Source organism: Manacus candei, unplaced genomic scaffold, assembly GCF_025592945.1.
Source record: "Manacus candei isolate 608988 ecotype Guabito, Panama unplaced genomic scaffold, ASM2559294v1 h1tg000043l, whole genome shotgun sequence".
Taxonomy (NCBI): domain Eukaryota; kingdom Metazoa; phylum Chordata; class Aves; order Passeriformes; family Pipridae; genus Manacus; species Manacus candei.
Window position 1 is genome coordinate 3,929,567 of NW_026138091.1, and position 23,593 is coordinate 3,953,159.

Sequence of the window (23,593 nt, forward strand, 5' to 3'; positions counted from 1 at the left end):
ATGCAGCTTTCTGCTGCAATTTTTTCTTTTCTCTGATCCTAAAACTAGCAGAGGCCCCTTCCACAGAGGTGAGATTACCTTGAATCGGTCATAAATTCTTACAGCTCAAGAACTTACGTCCAGGTGTGGTTGCTTTTTGATGGCATAGAGAGACAACTAAACAGTTACATCTTAAGACTTTAATACAGAAATCTCATCTCTTTCTAAGTTATGAAGTAGCAACAGCCAGGGAATTCACATGGAGATGACTACTCTGAGCACACATGATGAAGTGAAATTCTCTGATCTCTGGGAGGAACACTTAGCAGAGACAGCTTTCTTTCTAAAATTATCCTGACAACACAGAAACAATTGATTAAACTTCCAAGACTTAAAGAATGAGATCTAAGACTAAGAATTTGAGGCATTTTGGAATAAGAATTTTAAAAAACTCTTAATTTGAGGTTCAGACAAGGCAAGAGGATGAAATGGGAAGAATGGTGAAATCCTTTCCACGGAAAATGTCTAACTGTATAGCAGAGACAGATTTCCTGCAAAATCAAACATAGCTTCATCTGGTAAAAAGTTACATGTAGAGACTTATTTTTCAGCTGAAGGAAGGAAATGAGAATTTTTAGCTTTCATTTGAAGTAACTTAAATTTGAAAAAGGATATTAAGACCAGTGGTCACAAAGCTTCTCAGCACAGAAAACTCATCTTTCTCTTTTAAAACCTGCAAAACTTCATTCACTTCCTTGGAAGAGTTCTGATGTATCTTGCATTTACTGCAGTGGATAATAGACACCTCCATCAGAATGACTCTTCATTCACCCAAAATTTTAATAGGAGGATCCAGTACATAATGATGGCAAGTGTTTAATAAGGACTGGATTTCCTTTCTCATTAAGATAATGCAAGCCTGATGAAGTATGTAAATGCCTTCTGGACAAAATAAGAAATTTTAGACCTGCTGGAATGCTCAGTAAAGTGTTACAGCTCCATGGCAGGTTCAGTCACTGTTACTCGTTAGTCTCTCCTGCTGCAAAAGAGTCTATAAAACAACTGAAGAAAAACAGATATAAAGGAAGAACCTCAGTAGGAAAAGAAAAATTTAAGCAATCTAAAGAACCTAGAGAAGAAGGAGAAGCCACGAAACGCGTTTCAGGAAAAAAAACATGGGTCTCTGCTTTGTGCAGAACTCAGTGCTGTTCGTTTAGGTTAAAATGGTGTGTTATAATGGTGTGAACACGCCTTACAGATAACTCTCCTCCAGACTCTCAGCTTCAGCCATACCAAGACTACGAATGTCAAATAAGATGGACACTGAAAAACACTCAGCTGTGCTAAAAGAGAAGCATCTTCAGATAAGTAGTAGCAAAACTTTAGAGGCTTATGAGCCTTAATGATGGAAGTTTATGTGTCTGTAGCCTATAAATATTGAACAACTTAGGTAGGAAGCTGTGGATAGATTCATTTTTTTCAGATGTATCCATACTGCCCAAGTTGCATTTCCAAACAAAAGTCCTTTTTCTGCAATGGACTACCAGTCTTCTGCTCTACACTTATTCAAAAGAAAATGTGAAAAGAAGCCTTTAGTAAACTGAAAAGAAGCTGAATTCGACATTTTAGTCCATGGGCTTCTTGAGGAAACTTTCAAGGTTAACATTTCAGAACTAAAAGAGAAAGAAGTTAACTATGTAACTTTCCCAATTCTTTAGAAATAAAGAGGATTTTGGAATATCACCATTTTCCTGATGCAAAAACCTGTGGCAACATACACCATGTTTTCTTTTATTTTTATTTCACAGGTACGACATACTGCTGAGAAAACACTACCTGGAATGCTGGAATATTGCACTGTTTAGCCATCATTACAGAAAATCAATCTTGTAGTTCTTGTTTTTGCAACTGATTCATGAAGCTTGTACCGCATCCTTTTTCTTTCTTTTCTACATGCTCACTTTATTTTTTTTCAAGTTTATAAATGTCAGTCAGTGTGATCTAAACAGCAAATGCATTTTATACCAATAACAAACACCAGCAAGCCTAATTTCAGTAACTGTAACTTTTGCTTCCTCTTTCTACAATCTCTGTAATGAGGCTGAAACACAACAGTATTGACTCCTTCTCTAGTCTGCAAAAGAATGCGGCATGTTTAAATGTTTAACTCATTAAGAGAATCTTCTCATTTTCTAATTATTTAAATATGTGTATGGTCATTTTTCTATCAAAGGCCACAGCTACTCAAAGCCTCATGAACAGTTTAAGTCTACCTTCTTTTTAATTTAAGGAAAAGCTTGACAGATTAATATTTTTTCAGGCACAGCAGTATTTCTGTAGTTAATTCTAATTTATGCAGCACATTTCTGATTTCCCAGTTTAACTGCCATACCTTGTTCAAGCCATTCACTTTGCCTGTATTCTGCTAAGATGCCAAGATTTCATGTGATGGGCATGTCATTTGCATAACAGTGAAGATTACATTAATTCCACAAAAATTTCAAGCAAATATACTATATTCCAAATATTTTCTAAAGCAAAGTTATTCTGAATTTGTTAGACTGATAATGTGAAGAACAATTGACTGACGATTTGAAGATAAAATTCAGTGTATAAATGTTGTCATCTATGACACTTCACTATGCTAGAATCATAAAGGCTTGCCAGATTTCATTGCAGTTATAATTAGAATCATTACATTGTAATTCAGGTTGTCTTCTTCATAAAGATGAACAGAATGAGTTTTAATATAGCCAAAGCCACGTAAATCCAACAAGCCTACGTATGCAAGACAGATGTCAGTACAGATAAAGATTCGTTTCCCTCTTCATAATGCAATTATAGACCAAAATTGACACCTTAAAGAAAAAATTAACATACTACAAAAAATTCAAACTTCACAAGAAGCAGACATAAAGCAAGAGTATCTGTATACAACTATTTTCAAAAATTAGCTTTAACTCACAATTATAGCATCTTCATTTCATGGCATACAAAAATTAATGGCATAAGAATACTCAATAAATTACTCAGAAATCAGAAAAAGAAAATTTCAGAAGTTAGTTTGCAAGAGTCTAAGCAAAACATCCAAGCTCCAACAAATCTCCATCAGACAATCGGGATTTATAATAAATATTTTGCCACTTAATTAAATATCCGTAAGTATAAAAGGTTAGCAAATAAAAACATGTCTCCAATGGACAACAAAATCTCTATAGAAACCTTCAATAGGGTTCATACAAAATTTCCTTGTACTGAGGTCTCATATTTCCTGTTTTTCTTATAAATATAATATAGCCAGATTACAGCAATTCATATAAACTAGACCTTACTAGGTACAATGTGATTCAACAGAAGGACTTCAAAATAATGTACCAGCACAGAATTTCCAGTCTGCCCTCAGAGAGCTCCTTTATTTGCACACCAGTTGACAAAGCATGTTCAACCACATACAGCCAGAAATCATACTGAAAGCTAGATTCTCAGCTCATATACTCCATGTTAATTTATGCTGCTAGATAGACAAACAATAGCAGGAAGATAAAAAGAATAAACTTAGGGAGAGAACAGAATACTGTCAGAAAAAATATGCTCCATTTTATAAAATGTTTTGTGAAACATTTCTTTCCAATTTATCTTGTAGATAAAATTCAACCATATCAATGTTTTAAAAAATGGTCCAAGTTAAATCATAACTGCTTTAATCCAAAATATTTCTGAGCAGAGAGACAGTAGCTATTTTAATGCTGGGTTACGACAGACATGACATTATTTCCTTTGCAATAAATTGAACACTTTTGGAATGCTGTCAAATTATTTCACACCTAGTGATTTTGTTTCATTCAACATCTGATACTTGCATGCATCATTTGGTATTTTTCAGCAGTCCTTTTCTATAACAGAAGCAGGAGTATAATAGCAAAGCAACTTTTCTGTGGAGTTTTCACATTAACAAAATAGAACTGACTTACCATGTTCCACCCTGGGTAGAGGTAGTCTGTCCCAACAAATTCAAAATAGTGAGCAAAACCTTCTTTCAACCACACATCCTCCCACCAAACTGGAGTCACAAGGTCACCAAACCACTGTAAAGAAAAGTTCAAATGCATGACCTTTAGGAACCCATGTTTGCATATATTTCATTTATAAAGAACACATTCTCCAAAAGTTTTAATAAAAACAGTAGTATACACCACCCACTGAAACTCAACTGTTATTTTCATGTACTAATTAATTCAGCCTTTACAGGATGCATAAGTTAATGAAGTAAAACATTAGAAAAAAAGAAGTGGGGAAAAGAAGCATTGAGGACAGTATTCACAATGTGAACTTTAGTTATCTGAAGTAGATGCTCACCTAGGTTTAAGGGACTAACATATGCACTGGACAGAAAAAGGCTTCTAACTTGAATAACCTGATCCATTACCTGGAAACATCACTATGCATAGTATGAAAATTGAAAAATTGGGAAAACATTCCCCACCTCAGACCTAAATTTTAGCACTTCTTTCTCCACAATGTCTGCCCACTAAGATTTACAATACTAGTGATGCTCCTCTCAGAAGGTCTTCTAAGGAAAGCAGTTTTATATAATAATGCCATCTTTCTGTGAGTAGGACTCAGACGCCTAAAAGCAGGTAGTTGATGCCACTTAGAGAACATCCTAGGGTATCTGAGATACCCACGCAGGCCTAGAAAACTTCACAGAGGAATTAGAGGAGAATTGCAGCCTTCCCAAACAGCAACCAGAAGCAGAGGTATCTGAAACGGCATAGGCCACCAATGTATATGCAAAGGAAGCCTACTTGAGGGTTGACTGCCTTTCCCATTCCCCCAGGTCACCCCTCAATTTGCCCTACTGACTTCTAATTTAGCAAGAAGGACAGAATCTCAAGGATAATTAAACTCCTATGAAAGTACATAAAGATCATCATCTGAAAAGAGGAGAAGAGTTGGATCTGAGGGTGAGGCAAGAACACATCCATTAGGTACTCTGCTTAGTAAGCCATCAAGAGACACGGCACAGGGCATGCGGGTGTCAGAGGGATTTTACACAGAGCTAAGATGATCACTGGAAGATGAACAAGGACAAGAATTCAAAGGAAATCAGATGTCATAAATTCTTCTGCTCATGGATGATCCTGTTTAAATGACTGTAATGGCCCTATGCAACCTGAATCACTGTAACACCAGTGGTAGGAGTAGGAACATATACACTATTATGAAAACATATTTCATACTCTCTGTAGCACCTTTTATGCCCAACAAATACCAAAACTTTGTTTCAGTAAAATTATGTCAGTTTTCTCATAATATGAATAAAAATGAGAAAAATTAATAATCAACAGAAATAATTTTGAGCTTTCATGGGTTTGCAAGCTCTGAAAATACACAGAAAGGGAGTAGAAATTAAGTATTCCACAGGCAGAGACTCAGGTTAGAGTAGAAGAGCTGCTGCTGAACTGTAATGAGAGTGGAGAATGAATGAAAGTGGAGTTGGCCAATAAGCAGTTCGCTTTCATGACATCTGGCTTGTTTGAAGGCTTTGTCTGGGACCTGAATGAAAGGTCTTGCTTCTGTCATGTCTTTGCAGAGTGAGAATAGTGCCAAGGAAGGATCAATGCTGCAATGAGGATCCACAGCGAAGTAAACACTAGTGCTTCAAAGAACACACTAGCAGAAAGATTACCAGATTGCCACACAAGGTTCAATAAATAGGATTTGAATGAAAAAATGAAGCAAAATGTGACTCTAAATGTCACTAACAACCAACTTAAGAATTCATACACTAAGTGAAGCTAAAATTAATGCACACTCAGTGAGCATAATGTAGTTGAAGGCTACCAATAAATTAACTCGCTATAGGGCTGCCAAAGATAGATCCTGTTCTTAAGAACATTCAACTGAAAAGACAAAGAAATATTGCAAATATATTAATGTAGCTAATGCATTTTCAGAATTTGAAATGTTGAAATGAATGTAACTTTCATACATCAAGGAGTATGACAGTTATATTCATACCAGAATAGGTTGATTAAATGATTTGCGACGACAGACTAAACACAATAGCATAGAGTTTATTTCTTGAATTGCAAGAGGACTGCTGAACAAATATGAAACAAGTAATAGTCATTTTGTACTATGACTATTCAGAGAGAGATTTAAAAAAAATAAAAGTTGTAAAATTCATAATACCTGTAACTTGAATTAATAAGATTAGTTTATGACGTCATAAAAGAGAATTTGTTATATTCCTTTGTGAGTTTTCTGGGTTTCTTTATTACTGATACAACTACTCATACAATTAAAACAATTTGTTTAATTATGCACCTAAAGGAAGAAATGTTTTACAGTCATTAAACCAGCATATCCATAAGAAAATGCAGGGAATTTGCTTAACTAGTCTTGAACAGTATCAGAGAGTTATGGATGTCAGAGACAGAGCAGTGCCAGAGAACGCAAGTAAGAAAGCCAAATTTTCCAGCAGAAAGGTGCTATTATCTTCCTAGGTGTTACATATCTGAAAGGAAAACTGTAAGTAAAGCATTTAATTTCTTTAAGTATTTATTTGTGTATTTGACTATAAACACTATCTACCTGGAATGAAGATCATTACTTCATTTTTATTTTAAAATTTATTGATTACATAAATTTCTCATCCCCCTCAAGTATTAGGTTCAATCTGATATGCAGAAGGTACTTATTTTACAGATACACTGAGAGGACACTCTTTCCTATATGCTTCCTTTACAGATTATTAAAAAAATGTTGATGTAGAACTTTTAAATTTCTTTTCAGCTTTCATGCCTCTTTAACTCAATCTGTCACATCAAGTTTTGTTCTCAGGTGGGAAAACTATCACAAAAATGATGGTGCATAAATTCAAAGGAATTTTCCTTCAAAGACTGTAGGTGGGACTGATCTGTGATATGCCCATAAAACTGATTACTACCCTAATTAGAATTAATTTAATAAATTATGGTAATTATTTTGAGCTATCAAATTAAGCTGCTAGAAATATGTGTGTTTTGACCAATATCTCTCTTATGGTTTGGGGCTTGGAAGAGAAGGTTTTATGCCAAAACACTCATTCTTTCACTTATTAATTTTTTTAATTAATAAAATGTTCTAAAAGAACACTCAACCTGAAATATCAAAAAATACAACCTACGTAATGACAAAACCAAAGCTACCTACTTAACTGTAATGCGTCTCTCCTAAAACATGAGCCTAAAATAAATACCTGGTCAAGTATGACAAAGTCAACTGTGAAGAAACTGGACACAAAATTTTTTCTTATACACTTTTCACCTGTATTTTCACAACCACAGAATTTGTCTTTTTGCAATGCTGGTTCATTTTCTATCTGTCCTGAAGACTGTACTCAAGCATTAATACCCAGCAGGTTTGGGAATTACAATTTTAAACAGGCAAATCTAAAGGCAATACTCTCATTTTTTAATATTCATCTGTTTTTTTCAATCTTGGAAACAACATTAGCAAAGCAATTGCTGTGCTACTTGAAGTAACAGGGGTCTCATACAAATCAGTTTACTATATGCTCAGATATGTTCCATAAGTTTTAAAGTCATGGGTTTAAAGTCAGGGAAAATGGACAATGACAAAATTCTTAGAAAAAAAAAAACGAAAAAGAAAAAAGAATGTTTTTTATGAGAGTTCTATTTCCTCTTAACTGAAATTTAAAAAAAAAATCAATAAATAAAAAAGCAAAACCGGAAATGTGGATTCTACTTCTGGCTGCACCAGAAGTGATTTTGGTTAAACGCTGTTACTCTATGTGTAAAATTGAGTGAAGGGGAGGAATATTCATGTGTCACCACAGGTTAGCAAGTGAGATGCTTCACAGCAAAAGACAATGAAAAATGCAGTGAATAATTAACAATTAAACAGCAGAGGCAAGAAATCCCGGACCCAACCAGGTCTCAGTTCAGGACATTTTCAATTAAGATAGTATTGTTTAGAGTTCCTGCTCTAAAGTTTCCTTGAGGGAGTATGAGTAAGATAAAAGCAGACAAAATTACTAAATAAAGACAATACTGTGATGGAGGTGCTAGACAGTATTTTGCAGCTTATATTTTTTTGAGAGTTTCTCCCTCAAAAATTTATTTGCAGATGAACAATCATACTCTCTGTGACTCAATTCTGCATCTAAAAAGTAGAAATAATGTTTCTTTCACCTGAATATTTTCTATCTTGTGTAGTTATCCAGTGAAGCAGTTAAGCAAAGAGTTGATCTGCAAGATGCTGAAACAGAAACAGCAGCAACAGGAATAGAGGAAGCTACATTTAATTAAGCAAACAGCACTGGAAGTAATATCCACATGGACACCAAGTAAACCTCCTCATTTGCTATTTTAAGGTCACTTAAAAGCACTTTATGACCACATTTCTACCCTAAAATAAATTCAGTTACAGTTTTCACCCACTTCATGGTCCTCTGACATTCCCAGAAGAATGTGAAAAGGCTTCAGTTTCAATGAGAATCGAATAAACAAACTTGGAATGTTACTGATGTGATAATTGCCCACATCTGAAGTACAAATTGCTCTGGAAGCAGAGGAAATTATCAAAGCAGTGCAAAGAATAACTGGAAGTAATGAAGTTACTTCACAAAAACTAAGATTTAAAGCTGAACTTAGAAAAAGGTATTGACCAACAGATTTAATCAAAAGGTTTTAAGGGAAGTCACATAACCCTGTAATCAGGAGCACTGAGCCTGGCTTTACAAATATACCACATAGAAGAATCTAATACTAGCAAGAGCTGGGATTTCATGATCTAATGTGTGTTTTCCTCGCCTGATTCCTAAGGCACTGTAATTTTTCTAGCTGAACAGTGCGCTACCCTATTGTAATGCACAATAAAGAGCTTATAATAAAATCAGATGATCATATCAAGATCAAACCAGCAATAACATTAAAAAAAAAATTCATGTTGTCGTTAGGGACTTCATATTCATTGACAGATTTAATGTGAAACATTAATATGAACATGAACCAAACATTATTATTTCCAGGTTCATCTGCCAGAACTCCATTACAATGGCTCCCTTTTACATGGGAATTCTTATTTGCAGAAAGTGTTAAGAATTTGCATTGCCTTTAAAGAACACTGTGTAAAGTCACAGATGTAAGCCATGGTGATTACACAGTAGGATTTCATTCACTTTAACCTGAAGGCTATGATTATGCCTCTTATGAGTGTAAGAAAGCGTTGCCTGCCCCTGTAGCAAAATTCTTCAATAATATCTGCATTCAACTCAATATTACTAAATACTTGTAATGTGTTCAGTTTGAGACAAGAAGATGGGGAAAACACAAAATAAATTGTAATATGGCTTTATTATTTTAAGTTTTCTTATTGACACAGTTTCTGTACACATAAAGACTTGATTATCCACCAACAGTGAACACTGAGTGGGTTAAAAAAAGAAAAGAATGGAAGTATGTGTTTATATGATGGAAGAAGAAGTTGATTACCAAATTGAGCCAAAAGATTTTTTTGACATGAACATGAAATTCAGGATGAACCTGTTGTAGTTCTACAATGAATAACTTTCTACACCTATCAACATGTTTATTCTACACACCAGCAACAAACAGAGAGACACAAACATACAGAATATAATCATACAGAAGACAGGGAAGTTGTTCATTGCTACTAATTTTCTCCTCTATGCCCATTTTGAGTCTTCACAGTTTCTGTATTGTAGGGATGTGTCTTACAGACCTCTGTGTTATTTGGATTTCAGTACAATGGAAGTTGCAACTGTCCATACGTACAATATAAATTCATTTTTGGTTTTAAAAAGGAATGCATGGTTTCTGACATTAAGATCAAATATGTGAACACCTTTAATACCTGATGACATAGCTCATGTACAATGACCATGGTGACATCCAGTAGGTATAATATAGAAGAAATGCTTGGATCTAGCAGTATCCTTTGCTCCACAAAAACACTCAGTCCCCAGTTCTCCATAGCAGCATATGGATGCTTAGGCACAGCTAACAGATCTAGAAATAGAAAAAATATATGTTAACTCTTTGTGGGAGCTACTATGCTGAAGAACTATTGTAAGTAAGACCATAAGTCATCACTAAAAGCATTATAAATAACACACATTAAAAAAACCCTTAATTTCAGCTTTCTAGTTACGTTATTTAGGAAACATTAATAAAATATTCATTTTTTTTATTTTATGCCAATATCTGCTCACACATGAGCACTATGTTATTGATGTAATACATTATTAGTACTTCTAATTGAAGCTTTATATATAGAATCCAGCTTATTTCCAACACCTTATTGATTTATTGCTGGGTTTGATACTGCTTCTCATGTTTACTATACCATATCAATGTGTTAACATAGACTTTTACAGCAAGTATTTTTTATCTTTTCATTAAAGCAACTTCTTTGTGAAAATCTTACACATAAAACTGTATGTAACCTGACATTAAGGAGTGCACTGAAGAAATACTGTTTCATAACAAGAAAAATGGCAAATTGTTCAAGATCATCAGTTCTTACAAAACAAGGCATCTTTCAGTGTGCACTATTGCTAACACACATCCTCTGGGAACAAGACTGCTGGCAGCCTCTTCTCAGCCCCACAGGATGGAAGTGGGACCATACACAACTTCAGGAGCATTACTTCAGTTTTGTATTCAGTAAGTGACAAAATATTAGGAAGAAAATGGGAAGGTCCTTCGTCAGGTAAAAAAAAAAGCAACAAGGAATCTCAGCGGCATAAAGTTGAATAAGACAATATTAAAATACATGTGTTAAAAAAATCTTACTGCAGAAGATTGAGAACGAAATAAATTGACTATCACTATACAAAGAAATCCAAAATTACAGTAAATTTTTCTACGGAATAAACAAATACACAATGTTGCTTCATGACAAAAAAACATCTGAAAGAGTCCAGAAACAACTTGTATGTCTGTAAGAAGACCAGTGCAACCCATGTACAAATCAGACAGAATTTTGGAATCTACAATGTCACATCTAGTCAAACTAATTAGCCTGACTTCTTAATTAATTAGCCTGGCTGCCACACTTCTCTCTCATTTGGTTCTGTTACTTCTGGTTCCAAAGCCAGTTCATTGGTAGTTATCACATGTAGTATACACGCAAGTGGTAGTTCACTGGGTGGGATGAAAGATCTCTGGGCTGACTTCCTAACCAGAACAAGAAAAAATCTGACCTACTTATTCTAAATAATACTCTAAATTATATCACAGCACTGACATATCTCCTAAGGTTGTCTGTTTTGGCTTGCTGAAGTGTGGTAGAATTGGCTTGGAGAACAAACAGACTGCAGGAGCTCTACTCCAGGATTCACAGGAAGTTGCCACTAAAATATCAGGAATGGAGAATTTGGGTGTATTCTGGCATTCCCAAAAAGGGCCTGATGCAAGAAGCACAAAAATACCAGCCTCCTAGCACAAGCAAAGGAGAGTCTAGCAGATACTTCCAAATACAAGCAAAGTAAAAATATCCAAATCACAGAGACATGCTACAAATGCTAAAGAATAAGTATTTTATAGAAAAGCAGACACCAGAACAAAAGCATAATTAAAGAAATTAAAGCAAAAATCCAAAACATGCTGTTCAAGATTAGATATGCAAGCAAATTCAAAATGACATGCTTTCCTCTTCTTTTTCAGTTGAAGCTCGAACTGTACTAATTTTTTAGAGTAACTGCAATTCGTTATAAATGACATGCAAAATGAAAAACTCGTGTCTGAAGGTATAAAGATGGGGAAAAAAAGGGACACAAAGGCTACTGGGTGAAATCACTGAAGTTAACAGCAAATCTTCATTGACATTAAATAGGAATCTCTCCCATTCTCAACTCTGTAAAGAAAGCCATATCTCTATAATTTCTCCTACAGCAATTAAACCACCCTTCAAAAGGTGTCTTCAGAGGATGAATACAGAGAGACTCTGTTCTTATTTACCCCAATTAAGTTTTCAGCAATTCCCCTCAAATTAGCAAAGAGACACAGAACAAAAACTAGCACAAAAGTAAAACCAGTTTCCTACTCTTTACTGATCCTTTTATTTTCTCTCCTTTGGGTCCATTTGTAGTTTTTGGTCTTTCTTGCCAGTCATAATGTATCTGACACTGATTTTGTCAGTGTCAGACAGTTATAAACTGGAATAACTCTCAGGAACTGGGAAACAAGGGTGAGGTCTCACACTAAACCTTTACGGCTAATTATAGACTGTCTTTCACCATTTGTGTCATTGGTATTGGTTTGCTGGTTTAGACTGATACTTTATAGCACTGACATACCAATAAAACCTTCCAATTTGACAGACAGATAACTGCCTTGCAGGTAGGCAACCACAGAGAGATATTCTAAATCACTTTCATCCAACACAGCCTCATTGCTCTGCAAGCCTGAAAACTCCTCTCACGCACTGGCTAATGCTTAAAGGGTTTTTCTGAACAAAGTAAACAAAACAGATAACCCAGTCAGTTTCCAGAATGTTAAGCCCTGCAGGTGACATGACCATACCAATAATGTTGAATGAATATGAGCACACTACCTTTTCTTAGTGCAGGGACTGATACACTGCACTTTAATGCCAAAGAAGAGACTTAATATTCCAGTGACTGACAGAATGGACCCTGAACATAGTCATTGTCATAAAATCTTTCACTTCTGATTGTCCACATCTAACCTGAGTATGCAAGTCTTGATGTTAGTTTTTCATTGGTTGGTTTTTGATTGCTCCAAAAACTTCTACTACCTTTAAATAAAATTCCAAACGCGTTTGGTTTTGTGGTAAAAGACACAATAATCTATATCTTTCTCTGGGGAGGAATAAATGTTTGATTTCAGAGGAACAATGTTTGATGTTCAAGTCTCAACATGAGAATTTGTATTTCCCTCTCTTTATCGCACCATTAGAGCCCTGAGGAAGGTATCCTGTGCTCCTGGAGGCGACATCTGTTAAGGTTTCAGTGTCATTTTTAAGGAGTAAGGTAGAAAAGGAGGGGTGATACACATTTTGATGGAAATATCACTCACACATATCACTGTGCAAAAGTGTTCTGCACTGACTGCAAAATGGGAACTACTAAATATATAAGTTTGTGTATGTGCTGCATCCAGTCACTCTGTACACTATTTAATTAAATTCTTTGTAAAGCACTTGCGAATGTTTGATTATGTGGATATTGCTGGAGAAATAGAAATGTATGTTATTGCTTGCAGAAAATAATAACCTCATGCATCATAAAACTGTTACTTGAGATTTCCTGATACAGTAGCACAGCGTCCTGTGTAGTGCTGGAATAATAGAGGGTTTCCACCTCCTGGCCTTCACAGAGACTAAATTCATGACTAAGAAGTAAAAACTATATGGCTAAAATAAAATCACCAGACAAAAATGTGTTGGAACTTCACGCTAACATGCTATACTGGTACAATTATTTGAATACAAGGATAGCCTTTGGACTTCTAAAAATCTATTTCTGTGTGAATCTCATGGAAAAAAAATCAAGTTACAAAAACTGTACTTAGCTCAACAGCTGCTTTTGTTTCCAAACATTTAATTAAGACATCATAACTATGTGAGTTTACATCAAAATATAATCCTCTGACATTATTAGTAAGTTATCATCATAGTGCAAAATGGAAATTAGCGACTTTGTGACCAACACCTAAGTTGGTCACAAAGCAAAAACACATTTGATAGTTTTTTTATCTCTGAACTTAGTATCTGTGCAATTTGCACAGATGATACTGTTTTTTCTTTTTTCCCACTCACCTATGATATTTTCTAGGCAGTTAAAAATGCTTAAATTCCCCAACCACACAACCAGGAACATCACTCTTGGTTTATATGAGAGCAGAGGTAGAACTGAATAGGATTAAATGTAAAACAAGATCCAACTCTCTCATGGAGGGTACCCCGAATTTGAGGGTCCTTTTCTCCTCCTTTATTATCCTACTCTTTTTCAAACATCAAAGCATCTTTTCCACCATTGTGATTCCACTATATTTAACCACCTCCACTTGAAGTTGGACAAGGATACTGGTTTAACAGACACACATCCTTAATATACATATAAATATGACACAGACAGAGAGACATCCACATCTACATTTACTAACATCATGTACTGCAATCTTATTTGATTTAGCTGTTGGTTGTAATGCAACCAAGGACTAGATACTGCAGCACATACGACAGTATTGAATTTCTAATACTCAAGGTAGCTGTTATAAAGCATCTACTAAGGCAAAAAAATAACTAGATGTGCAAACGACTTCTGCAAATCTTCAGTTAGCATACATGTCTCACAGATAAATATGAGACCCCTGAAACACTGCAATTTGTAAATGAGAACATACAGTGACAAACAAGAATTTTCTGTCAAGCATCTTTATACACATATTTTCCTTAATAAACCCAGGAAGCACAGAGATAAACTGTTCACTGCATGAACTCCATGTTTTTCCCTTATAATCCCCATTTTTATTACAAAAATGACACTACAAAAATAACTTGAATTTACCTACATGACCCTCACGACACTTTTTTCGTTCATTTCTTCAGAGAGGCTTTCTTCAAGATATCAGGTGCAGATATCATGTTCCCAGAATTTCCTTTTTTTTGACAAAAAATTCAAAAAATTAAGAGGAAGTATGGGCTAATATCGCCTTCTTTTATTCATACCATAAGTAGGGGGGTTGCCCTTTTCTAATGCTACATAATGTAATGAATAGCTTTATTAAATCTCTCTAAAGGTCTGGTGCAATTTCTTAAATGAATGTTGTTTCATTTCTTTTACCAAGTAGAAGATGCTTTTCTATAGCACAATACCACTTAATGATTTATGTAAATTTTAAGGAACAAGCCAACTACAAAAAGTGACAGCTGTGGTTAAAAAACATGAAGTCAAACAGTAGTTATTGTAAGGAATATCTGAATTTTCTACTGATAAAGAACTACTGATATAAGGACTTACAAGAAACATCTAAATTGGCTACTTTATTTTCTGCATCGTTTTATTAGTATATGGTAGAGGTGTTTGTTCTGGAAAACCAAGTTGTTATTCTTCTATATTCTTTCATCCCCTTAAAAAATATTGGGGGGGGGGGTGTGGATCAGGAAGCAACATAACGGGATGACACATCAAAAAGCCCAAATATCCCAGGGTTGGTGAGAGCTCTCTGAAGCCAACATTCACCTTGAGACACTTTGAGACATCTGATTTTTAGAAAATATTAAGTGCATGTTTCCTGAAAACTAAACCAATTTAGTATTTCACTTCTGGCAGTTAGAACCTAGTTATCCTAAATTAGCTGTCTTTAAACTTAAGAGTATTCCTCTGTCTCATCTCAGTACATGCAAAGTATTCAAATACACAGAAGTTGCCCATAACCTGGATAGCACCCCCATGGGAAGTGTTCAACTGTTTCTGTTTACCCAACACTTACTCTGGCACCCATCAGTTTTTATCTCTGGAACTATACCACCAATATCCTTCTGTAAGCACGACACTTACCAACCCCCATGGACATTAGCCTGCAGAGTTAATGCAAAGGTCTAAAACTGTTTGCCATTATTTCAGTCAAATCAGATGGCTTGTGGCAGACCCTGAGGAGAAATCACTGACACACAGCAGTTTATTGCTGGGGTTTTTATTGCTTCTTATTGCTGCACAAAGTATTACTTAACATTAACTGACATAAACAATGGATGGATTCACAGAGTGTTTGATACAAATAGCAGATGTTTAATGCAATCCAAGCAGGAAAAAAAATTGTGAGAGAAAGTTGGGGAGGGTAAGGAGAGATAATAAGCAGAAATTCAGAAAGTAAAAATTTTGCTATTTTTTCAAGTAACTGAGCCTTGACACTGGGAGATGGTTAGCTTACAGTTTAAGAAAATAAAATAGAAATCTGTTGATTTTATTTGATATGCATATTATTAAATATGCAAACTTTCAATTTTGATACCCCCAATCTATAGATCTATAGATCATGTTATTTCAAAGTATATCAAATGATCCATTAAAATGAAAAATGAATGCAATCGCCCATTGAGGATGAACTGCACATCATCTTGGTTGTATTGATCTCCACATGAACAATGCCTTTCTTTTAAAATAATACCTGGATAAATCATTATGAATTCCTGTACAACATCAAACGAGGAAAAAAATCTTTCTTTAAGTTTCTTTTTAAATATAAACTTTTTTTGCCAGTCTTCAGTTTAATGTGGGAATTCAAAACTCAGACACACAAGGAATTGTACAGATCAAACTGAGACAGAGACTGAAATCAGCTCAGGTTTCTGTTACTCCAAGATACAGTGGTAGTACTGTAAATGCATCCCCTACAGTATGTATAGAACAGATGAACAGAGAAAACACATTCCAACTCTCAACACTGAAATATCCGGAGAGAGGAAAAAGCAAGAAATACATCTGTTGCCTTTATAAATACTGTATCTAACGTAAATACTAAGAGGACTGACATGATGGAAAATTGCCAACAGCCATTTTCCTACCACCAGAGTTAATAGAGCATGAGGATTCTATGGCTGAAAACAACACGCCACTGATTACTGAGCACTTTCAGTATGAATGCTGCTGCAAAGAAAATGATCAAGTGCCACTGCCATATTCCTTCTCTTTGCTGCAGAACCAAGGTGCAGGTACACGGAAAACTCCAGAAATTCTACTCAAGAGCAGTAATGAGGTAAAATAAATTTTCTCATCTGGCATATATAAAAATTATTTTCATCACAGTAACAAAGACATGAATGTTTTCATAAGTACAATACTCTATATACCAAGATTTACCTCTTTTATGTTTGTTTTAAAGTGAGATCGCATTCACAGGTGATGGGCACAGTTTACTAGTGAAAGTAGAAATAGGAATTTTGGGAAGACAGGCAGGTATTTCTCAATACCAGCATCTTAAAAATATGTATCATGATAGTCCACCTGGAGATAAAATTACAAAATACAGATAATCATATTCACTACATCTGAAGGCCATATTATTGTGGGAACTGTATCTATTTATCTTCTCCTCCAGAGTAAGATGAAGAAATACAAATGGTCTGTCCTGGAGAGCTCCTGATATACTGTTTTTAGGTCTTGCTGTTTATCCTAAGCCCTAGAATAAAGCATATTTTACATTCTTATGCTAATTCTTTAGATAATATAAGATAGGGATAAAATTTTACTATGTTAATAGTAAAAATAGCAATCTATTAGTCAGTTTATTTAATACACAATTTTAATAAAAGAAACAATAACTTTCTGTGACACAGCACATCATCATGAATTCTAGAGAAACACAAATAACAGAGGATTCATTTTGTCCTCATGCAAGTTCAAACTCTCTCCTCCCTGCTCATGCCCAAGGATGTAACCACTTAAACTAAGTCTTGTCACAGACTCCATACTCACAAGCAGCTCAAAGTACACCCTGATGGGTCAAAATACAAAAGTCAAAGGTGAACTTCTTGGTGCATCTAGATATCCTACAGAGATTTAAGTAAGTGAATTTACTACTTCGTTCTATTATGAATCAGCACGGTCACAGGCTGCCAGCCATGTGCTGTGCAGCTATTCATAAGAGATGAAAACTCACAGTTAAAAAGCAGGCGTGCAAGATCATAACACAAAAAAATCATCCCTCTCTACATAGTTAATCCATATTTTCCACAGTAAAACACAGCACCAAGACCTGAATCTCGAAGAAGCTTCACTTCCCCAATGCAGGAGGGCTGAGCAGTGGGCTCCGTTCAGCCCACATCCTGTTATGCAGAGGCAGGCAGTAATAATGTGTCTGAATAAAGAGGGTCCTTTTTAAGTTACTCCTCAATGCCAAATGGTTATCAGTAGGGGGAAAAAAAAAGAAAAGTCATTAAAAGAAACTACCAGGATGGAAAAGCAGAATAGCTGAAACCTTCACCAGAGCTGAAAATCTCTCTTAGCATGGAAAACAATGGGAACAGACAGAAATGGTGCTTCATTCTGCACCTGGAACAGACTTATACTAGTGAAGAGAAAGACAATAATTAGAAAATAGCCTTATTTCTGAAAATTGTGGTTTCAGACATACTTGAAGTATTTAACAGTTTCAATTAACTCAAAGAGTAGAACCCAAACATGAAAATCTATTACAAAAATGGAATACTGCAAACTATGCAAAAATAAATTTCTAGAAAGAAATGTTTGTGACACATTTAAGAGAGGCTGCTGACCAATACAAAGTGAACCATGCTACTTAAGTTTGGCAAGGAGCTAACCAGATCTGAGAACATAAGAGGTTGGGACAGACCTCAGACAAGTATTTCAAGAATAGAATAGACTATCGAGAGACTCAGAAAAAAAGTACAGCCTGACAAACGACAGGCGTCATCTAGTCCAGAACAAAGTTTATAGAGATCAGTCAGATCTCTGACATAGTGAGCAAGATTGATAATCCAATATCCTACCAGAAAATAAACCCAAGATAGACAATCATCCAGAGCTCAGAGAACATGTGGAGCTGCACACGCAGTGCCAGCCTGGACAAGTGACAGTCCTTGTCAGTGTGGGAGATGAAATACTGAAAAGCTGATGGACTAAATCTCTTCACCAATGGAGGGACCATACTGACAAAAGAGATGATAATAGCAACACTAACTCCTACTAGTATTTCCTGGGTACTTTTATGATACACAAATGGGCATTGTATTGCTATATTTTTGTATAAAATATGCCTTGTTAGTTTCCTTAAATCACATTTAAGCCAAATTCAGGTATTTCCATTCAGTCATACATTTTATCAGTAACTTTCAAAACTGACAAAGCTGCTGAATTCTTACAAAAGTTACCACTAAATAGAAAAATGTATGTTTAATCTCGTTACATTGACCCATAATTACATCCATATTGACCTGGTACTGCCAAGTGGGTAATCATAGCTCAGGTCCTTGTGCATATCTTATGTTTCATGTTTTCCCAATCATCAAAATATTGTTCAGAAGTTCTGGTCTAAGAATTCATCTGCAAGAGATACAACACAAAAAAAGTATGTCTTCCCTTGCTCTTGCACACAAAAGAACTCATGTAAAACTGAAACTTTTTTTTCATTGCCTACAAGAGGAGATATTTTGAGAAGTCATTGTTATCAAGTACTTCTGTGTTAGATGAATATGCAAAATTCAGGCAGATGCCATTTGAAAAGGTTATGCATTCATCTTGTGATAGCACAGACAGTATATCAAATTTTACTGAGTAACAATTCATATGGGAAAAACCAGGAAGAGAGAGTGGCAAGAGGCTTTGGACAACTTTGAAAAGACTAAAAAATGCCAAGCTAGAAATACACACACACACAAAAAAAAGCATAAAGGACATATATTGGAAGTACTGTAATGGAAGTACAGAGACCAGGCAAAGTATGAAGGTGGTGTTATCATCATGTCCAGTCAATAGAAATTTTATACTGAGATTCCTTGGAACAATGGATTATATCACCAAAGTTGTGCCAAACGTGGGGTGGTTTTTTTAAATCAACAACTACTGTAACCACTACTGAGAAATCCTGTTTACAGACATCAGAGTAATCCACGAAAAGGCAACAAGAACTGAAAAAGATGAAGAGATCTCCCTGTAATCCCACAGCCAATTCAGAAACAGTATGACAGAAAACATAAAACTAAATTCTTGAAGTACCTTTAATATGGCATCAGGGCAGTCCTCTAACAGAATCACATAGTGGTTGGGACTGGAAGGGACTTCTAGAAGTCATCTTGTCCAACTCCCCTGCTCAAGCAGGGCCATCAAAAGCCAGTTGTGCAAGACTATATCCAGATGGCTTTTGAATATCTCTAAGAATTGAGACACCACAATCCCTGAGCAACTCTGTGACAGTTCTCAGTCATCCTCACTGAAAAAAAGTTACCTGATGTTCAGAGGGAGCCTCCCGTGTTTCAGTTCATACCCATTGCCTCTTGTCCTGTCCCTGCACACCACTGAAAAGAGCTTGGCATCATCTTCTTTGCATCCTTCCTTCAGGTATTCATGCACATTGACAAAATTCCCCCTGAGCCTTCTGTTCTCCAGGATGAACAGTCGCTGGCAAACAAGTGAAGAGCTAGACACTGTCTATACCAACAAGAAAAAAGAATATCTATCTATAGGGCATGGATTAGACCATTTTCTAATGTGCATCCTTTTTGACTTCTTAACTATTAAATCTCAAACTCTCAAATTTAGTTCTTCCACATAAATTGAAAAAAAGATAATCAGGTTTTCTGGTTTTTCAACCTCATGGTGAACAAGTCATGGAACTAAACCAAACAGAATAAATCAACATACATAAAACATTATTTTCCCAATAGCGCAAGAAGCTATAACAACCAAAACCTGATAAAACACTTGAGTATCAAAGATGTTGAAGGAAAAACAGCAGTTAAGCTGAACAAGGTAAAGAAGCCATAAGAAGAAATTTGAGTAAAGTGAACGTAAAGTAGACAGAAATTCAGTATGACCAATTGCATCTGCCACCTACAGAAGCTGATAATTTTCCTGATCAGTCCCTGGCAAAAAGAAAGATACCAAAACAGACATAGCACATTTTTCTAAAATAGCACTATTTGTCCAAGTACAATCTTGTTTATGTCCCATGTTACAGCATGGCATTACAAAGTCATGGAGATAACAGATGTCTGTTCTCAGTACTACTAGCCCACTGAATACATAAACTTTTCCAATTATACAGAAATCAGAATGGTTTTCCTGAGTAGAATTCCATTCTATGCATCATAGGTTTAAACATTAAAGTTATATTAAAGTTATATTAAAGAACTAGAACAAACTTGGGTTCACAAATCTCATCAAAACTTCATAACCAATGACTAATTTACATTAAAATAATGTAGGTTTTATTTTAAAGTGTTTCTGTTATTATGACTTTTCTGTTAGAATCATAATTTTTCCATACCATTGTTTCACTAATATTTACAGAAAAAACAATTTCTGATCATTCCACTTAAAACTAAAAAGCCAATTAAATATTTTGCTGGATTGGTAATGTCTGATGAAGACTATGACTTAGTATACAGGCTTTTATTTTCAGAAAATATAAGAATAACTTGCACGAAACAAGCATTGCAATGTCTATTAGAAGAAAGAATAATCTGCTAGATCTTCAGTATAATGAAAGACACAAAAGAACAACTGGTATGGGATCAGGATCTAATAGTCCCTGAATCTAGGAAGTCTTTTTGTTTTGACTTCTATCAATATAGTTGAGAGTATACAGCTAATTCAATGTGCACCATGGAAACATTCTTAAAAATCTTAATAATACCATGCAGAGGACCATTGCAGTCCTATAGTGAACTTAGTAAGCCAGGATGCCAAGTCACCAAATCATCTGCAAGATTCACACTGAAGTCTTTGAACCAAGTTCTCCTTTGCACTGAAGACGTAATCACCTCCTAAAAGACAGATAATAAAACAGTCTAAATGAAACAGAGTTTTCATGTGGTTCCTGGTCCCTTTTCAGTGCTGGAACAACATAAATCAGATTGCTGGTTCAAATGTAAATCAGAATCAAAATGACTAGGACTTGCTTACAGCAAATGATTAAGTATGTGGGAGATCAAAGTCTAGCGCTTCATTGACATCTGAGAACGCAAATGAGAGATGTAGAAGAGGATGAAGGAAAAACAAAGGAGAACTGGGGGATTCTTTCTTGGTGCAAGCATTAAAAATCTACTGTTTTAAACTAAACAATGACAATTGTATCAGTGGAGGAATCCTCTCCTTATCTCATGGCTTTACTTGATGAAAGGCACATTATGGTATTTCTGTAAGAGGTCAATTTGGTTTGGTTTTTTCATGCTACTATATTCATACTCCTCAAGAAGATATTTTACTCTTTAAGCCAGTTTTGTTCTCTCTCATTTAGTAAACATTGATTTTTTTCTACCCGTCTGCATTTTAAATAGAAATAAAACAAGCAAGGGTGGTTTTGTTTAATACCTTCAAAGGTGCTGAACCTCCTCTGGCTATCTGGAATAAAAATCCACAGCTGTGATTTCTTTATGGATATTAAAATCCCAATTTCTTCTTCTTTAAAGCTTCAATAGTTGTTTAAAAGAAGTGAAATACATCCTTCTTTAAAGATTACAGGAATGTTCCCACATTTTGCATGATCTCAGTACATTCCTACAGCAGTCTGTGCTGCCTGGGGGTTCAGCTTGATGTCAGCTTGAAGGTATGACAGTGATGACCAAAGACAGTCATCTGCAGAGACAAGTTACTAGGGGCTTCAAGAATACCAGCTATCCTGACAGCAAGAAAAAATGAAACACATACTTATTAAAAGGTACTTTTGTCTCTTGCCACAGCTATATGCTGCACAAGGAACTGCTATTTCATTTACAAGTGAAGACTCAGTGTTGCAGTGGTGGTACAAATTTTAGCCAGTGGAGTAATATGCTTGACAAAGTCATGAAGTACTAGATTATTACCCGCCCTGTAAAACCTCAGCACTTGAAGTAACCAATGCAAAACTTTAGAAGCACCAGATAAAAGATGAAAAATCCCAACCACCACTCTAAGATCCAAAAGAGCACATTCTTCCATTTGGCATTTAACATCCTAGATACCCATCTTTTTCCACAGGCATTCTCTCATAATTTTATATTAACTATTTTTGTAATAAATTTATGGGTGAGCTTCAATTGAAAATTAAATGTCCAAACACAGTGAATTAATTGTATTCAATCTATAATACACAGAAATGCATAGATTATAGAAATATACTCTAGCAACTGGTGAATAAAGGCAAGGAACACTTATAACAAAAGTTATCACAGAATTTTGCTACTTAGTTTATAGAGTATCAGTCCTTCTTGATAGCAGCAAAGTGTCATTCCTAGATTTCACCTCTTGAAATGTTTTTCCACAGCCAGAGGAGTATCTTGACTTGTATCAGGATGCAATCTGATCACAATAGTAGTGCTGAAATTACAGTTAAGAGAGCACATCTCCAGGTACACTAATCCCTGTAATGATTTGGCCTGCTGAAAATCCAAGCTTCTCCAGACATTCCGGCTTCCCCATAACTCTCACTGTCAATCCAGTATAACTCTTTCTGCTCAGTGTTATTTGTTAACTTTCTTTAGTGATGCTTCCCTCCCTCTATATCAAAACTCTTTATTCCATTTTTGCCTATATCAGACTATTGCCTTTCACATCCTTAGGTATATTTGCAATTTTCTGTGTTTGGATACTGGAAGCGAGTAAAGAGAAAACTGAAGAGAGAACTCAATCTCATGTGACTCTCAAGAAAGAAAAGTAGTTGTGTCATCAATTCTCAAAACTCCTTCGGGTGCATGTAATCAAAGACCCAAAGGAAACGCTTATCAGCCCTTCTTATGCAGTATCAGCAATTGCATCTTTTTGCCACCCTGTTAATGCATCATACTGACATGTCAGGAACTTTCCCCTAGGTCACAGTGGCACAGGTCTAGAGTATTTTTTCTGGTCTACTCTATTCAATGATATGTGATCAGCTTACCTGGCTCATATGGGAAATTGTGT

At 35.4% G+C, this 23,593-nt stretch overlaps 1 protein-coding gene across 1 annotated transcript in view; it reads right to left on the minus strand.

The window, feature by feature from the left end:
- Positions 1–23,593, minus strand: part of TRHDE (thyrotropin releasing hormone degrading enzyme) — a 201,578-nt gene that overhangs the window by 111,953 nt on the left and 66,032 nt on the right. The window contains exons 4-5 of the mRNA XM_051795952.1: positions 9,862–10,016; positions 3,951–4,064 (exon numbers count right to left, since the gene is read on the minus strand). Coding sequence (XP_051651912.1) covers positions 3,951–4,064; positions 9,862–10,016 — 269 coding nt within the window. The remainder of the gene's footprint in view (positions 1–3,950; positions 4,065–9,861; positions 10,017–23,593) is intronic.